This window comes from Salarias fasciatus, chromosome 6 (assembly GCF_902148845.1).
Source record: "Salarias fasciatus chromosome 6, fSalaFa1.1, whole genome shotgun sequence".
NCBI lineage: Eukaryota > Metazoa > Chordata > Actinopteri > Blenniiformes > Blenniidae > Salarias > Salarias fasciatus.
This window is the reverse complement of record NC_043750.1, coordinates 28192520-28197298: the sequence shown is the minus strand read 5'-3', so window position 1 is coordinate 28197298 and position 4779 is coordinate 28192520. Positions and strand designations below refer to the sequence as shown.

General features: G+C 37.4%; 1 protein-coding gene across 1 annotated transcript; it reads right to left on the bottom strand.

The window, feature by feature from the left end:
- Positions 1-302: 302 nt before the first annotated feature.
- Positions 303-3762, bottom strand: LOC115391011 (CMRF35-like molecule 5). Its single transcript, XM_030095096.1, has 6 exons — positions 3689-3762; positions 3141-3479; positions 2883-3047; positions 2077-2169; positions 1790-1836; positions 303-1235 (listed from the first exon to the last, which is right to left on the bottom strand). Exons 1-6 carry the CDS (start codon positions 3723-3725, stop codon positions 888-890), a joined length of 1029 nt encoding a protein of 342 aa, XP_029950956.1. The 5' UTR covers positions 3726-3762; the 3' UTR covers positions 303-887.
- Positions 3763-4779: the final 1017 nt, after the last annotated feature.

Here is a 4779-nt window from a genome sequence, read left to right as displayed (position 1 = left end):
ACAGCTTCCTAAAAATGTTCTTGACACAACTGATTTCTCTTCTCTTCATATTGTAGAATACAAGGACGTTGGCTCAGTAATATTTATTTAAAAGTAAATATCTTTTCAACAACTTAAACTTGTCTGATCTCATAGTAGCATGTACAGTAGGGCTAAAACTGATCACTAATCAATCATTTATGCTGAAAATATTGACACCTATCAGTTTTAACTTGTAAGAAACTAGAAATTTCTAAAGTTACCTGGTGAACTTCATTTTTAATTAAACAGATACAAATTGTACATATATTTATTTAAATAGTTAAAAAAGCAAAAAAAGGATACATTTCATATAACAGGATAGAAATAGAATACAAGTCAACAGCAGAAAAATCTTTTCATTTCTTTAAGTTACTTCTTTAAAATGAGGCATAACTGGAAATGAAAAGAAAATGACAGGCGTGTGAATAGCTAATTCCCTGAAAACACAGACAGTTGTTTTCCAATATGGATTTTGACAAGATGAAGATATGTATACTAAAACATAAAAAAAAAGAAAGCACTTGTGCAAATAAGTAATAGAAATAGGGACGTAACAATTACCGATATAATGATCATGACATGAGCATGCTGAGCGATGGTGGCCTCCGTTGTTGTCTGATCTGGAGAGCACATTGAGACTGCTGAAATGTATAAATCAGCTATTCACAGTAAGTGAGGTTGTTTTAAAATTGATTGGTGGACCTTCCAAAAACTGCTCTCCAGACATGGTTCTGTCAGATGATTGGATGTTTTGCTGCAGACAATTAAACAATTTTGGGTGCTCATCGCTCCTTCTGACGTGCATCCATTTTATTCTTATTTACATTAAAATATGATGAAACCTTAACTTTGTCTATTTCAAACATTCATGCTGTCTGTGAGAACTGAACCAGACTGTAGACACAATCATTTCCACGGTTTCCTGTTGGACTTATTTCATGTTGCTCTGCGTCCCGGGGAAACTGAGGAACACAATAGATCATGTCAAGATTTGTTGCTCTGCTCTCTGCACAAGAACCTTTTCTCCTGACTTTAGAGGGACGTGATGAAATTGAGGAATCATGTTTGTTTTTACAGTCGGCTTCTAATTCAGGATCTCGCAGATGAGAGTAATTTGCATAGAGACTGTTGGGGTTGGAGTTGGTGGAGAAGTGGGCTGCAGACTGGCACTCAGTTTGTTGATCCTCAAGTCTGATTTCACAGTATTCAGCACCCTTGAAAGTACAAACGATCAGAATAACAGAAGAAAAAAATATTAGAAAATACAAATGGAGAGGAAACAGTGAAAAAAAAAAGAACACATTTTAAAACAGAAAGCTTCGATTTGATCACATATGATGATTGAAGACAGCATCAAGATCAAAGACTTTTTTAAGAGTAACTGAGAAAGATCAATGTAATGGAAGTCATGTCCCATTTATATCACAGTTCTTTAAAAAAAACCTTATCTATGACTTTAATCATGAACCCAGGGATCTTTTTTAGTCAGAGATCATATTTCATAAGTACATAAGCATCAGGTAAGTCAGCTGCATGGACACATTTTTCCTTATAGACAAACATTTTACGGAGTTCTCACACTGTGCATTGTTTTTATCACGCCAAACTGTTACCGTTGAAAAGTGTTGGGCTCCACCAGCAATAAAAGACACAACTCTTCTTGAACAAATGTCTGACTTATCTTATTCCAGTTTGAGTCATAAGTCATGAGCATATTTTCCAATCGAATAATTACAAATCATAATTTTGAACACAAAATAAAACTCACGGTTTGTGCATCTACTTGTGGTTGGTGAGTAAGGTCGAGGTCAGCTTCTGAAAACATGAACAAGACTAACTTAAAAAAAAAACCAAAAAAAACCTCATATCCGTCCTGCGACAGACTGGCGACCTGTCCAGGGTCTGCCCCGCCTTCGCCCACAGCAGCTGGGATTGGCTCCAGCCACCCGCGACCCCGAAAGGGAGAAGCGGTAGAAAATGAATGAATGAATGAATGAATGAACACTCATATCCATTTATGGTTGTCTTCAGGTGTGTATGTGTAATGTGTCTTACTTTTCTTTCTCATCACAGTTCTCATAAACGTCAGCAGAAGCATCAGTGTGGTTATTGCAAAAATCAAACCAACAGTCAAATATGGTATCATCCCTGTTCAGAGAAAAAGACAGAGGAAGAGGGGGAAAAACAGGAAAGTTGAACACACCCCACTGTATGTAAAGAATTTACGTCCCACATTCCTAATGAAACTTCAAGGTGAATTTTTAGCAGATGGTTGAATAATAATTTTGTGTTTGTCAAATGTTTCCACGATTCTGACAGCATTAGAAACTGACACAATGACTTCTGTAGTCATTAAACGTTATTAATATATCGATGGCTGTATCATAATACTGCTGGTTGTGAAACTCAAGCTTTTTCGTTTTGTTAATTTAATCTCACAAAGCTAACACCTAACAAATCAAATCTTTATCTTTAATTTAATGATCAGAGATGTCCAACAAGTCGTAACACATTAGTCCTACAAATTATGTGAAATATTTTGATGTTATTGAACCTAGGAATAAACTAAACAACTTATTTTAAACTGAAGGCTTGTTTTTTTAAAAACAAATAATAAAAATAGTGAAGTGATCATGTACTACACAGGCACATTTCTGATGAATAAAATGCACATTACTGTTAAAATTAAAATAAATTAGGGTGAATTTAGAAATTTTAAGACATGATTGTTTAATTTTCTATTGAAATTGAAATTCTGACGAAAAAAAAAACATCCTAAAAACTTTATGATACAAACATTTCCAGGTCATTTTCTTTGGTTCAGATTCAACAGTTTAGGTCAAACTGGTTGTATTTCATACCTGCTCCTTGTGTTTCTGGTCTCTCTGTGGTAATGCAAAGGGTAGAGGAAGTGACAAAGAAGGTGTTAGCATCACCCAAGTCACTTTGGGACATGTTGGAGGAGTTGATGACAGCAGGAGACACAGTGGAGCCGACAGAGACTGTTTCAGCAGGTTTCTGCACAGCTGGAGAAAACAGGTTCTCTGTTTTATGGAGTCATTTTAAACAATTTTGAAAAAAGGAGGATGTTGTTAACAAAAAGAAGAGCTCACACTTACCTCGTATAACGGTGAGATTCACTTTTATGTAATCATCACGGAGGACAGTCCAAGAAACTCCACAGTAATATGTTTTGGAGTCTGACATCTTGAGATCAGTAAAAGTCACAAATAAACTTTCTCCTTTGTTAGAAATCTGTATTCTGTTTTTCTGTGCTGTCTTCTTAAATGCTGCTGTGAGGATGACGTCTTTGCCATATTTGCATGTATTTTCACAAAGGTACTTATCATGTGATGTTATGTCAAACCGAGTTTTCCAGTCTGAACATTGAAAGGTCACGTTTGACCCAACACGTCCCGTTACACTGATAGTCTTTGTCTTTATCACAATGCTCAACACTGGAAGCAAAAACAAAACAGATATTCTTATTGAGTTAAGTGATACATCAGTTTGAATGTGAGTGTTTCTATTAATATTTGATCATTTGAATGAATTACTTAGAAATCATTGCTTTGCAGAAGAAAATTTTGACTCATTGAAGAAAACCATCAAAAAGCTGCTGCAACAAAGATTCATTGGCAAATGATGAAAATGAAAGTCAACTCACCAGAAAGTAGACAAATCTGGACACGTATGTCTATCATTGTAAGAGTCGAGAAAATAAAACAAACTGAGAGCAGAGCAGACCTATAGAGAGAGTCAATTTAACTTCCCCTTCATGATGCTCTTGAGTGTTTCAAAGAAGGAAGCTCCTCCCTCATAGCATGCAAACACACACACACACACACACACACACACACACACACACACACACACAGCCCATTATTTCATAGATGAGACACTTGATTAAAAAATAAAATGTCATGGTACCATTGCGAAAACACATCTATTCGAAATACAACACACATTGGTTAACTGAAAATACCTAAAAATACTTCCAAAATTGAACACCAATCAGCCAGTTACAGGAAGGCATCGCTGAGCCATTTTGAGAACTTTGCAAGCTCATGTACTGTATGGCAGGGTGGCTCATGCTCCTTTCCGAACAGAAGTGGTTGTTTTGTGATAACATGTTTAGATATTTCAGTACTGTTTATGGTAAATACAGTAAAGTACACTATATACAGTACAGTATAAAAGAAGCCAACCATGTCAATTTGCAGTTGCATTTTCCTGTAGAATGGCTAGAAGACCTTCTGGGGGTGGACTCCAACTCGTGTTCACCTGACAGCAGGAAATTTCCACAGTGAACCTAGGGCCAATCCCATTTCTCTTTGTAGCCCTCCCCCTTAGCCCTACCCCTTTGAAACGGAGTGCTAAGGGGTAAGGCCGAAAGTAAACCCCTCCGAATTGGAACACCCCTTCGAAAATCGCGTACGTCATCAGTAGTCGCCGCTGCCAATGACGTAGGCAGATGCGACAATTGTTTGCCGAAGAAGAATGTTTTTCTTGCATTTTAAAACTTTATTAATTGCCAAAATACTTACATTTATGAACTTCTTTCATTGCGGACGCCGCCATCTCGCCGATCTTGGAAGGCTTTCTGAGAAATCTGTCAACCAGTGGCGGCCGGTGGCGAGGGGCGCTTGTTTTGTCCGCCTACACAATGACTGGCGGGCGGGGTTAATTCACTTCCGCATTGGCGGGAGTGCTCATTTCCGCGGGTGTGGAAACGATCGCTCCTGCCAATGCGGAAGT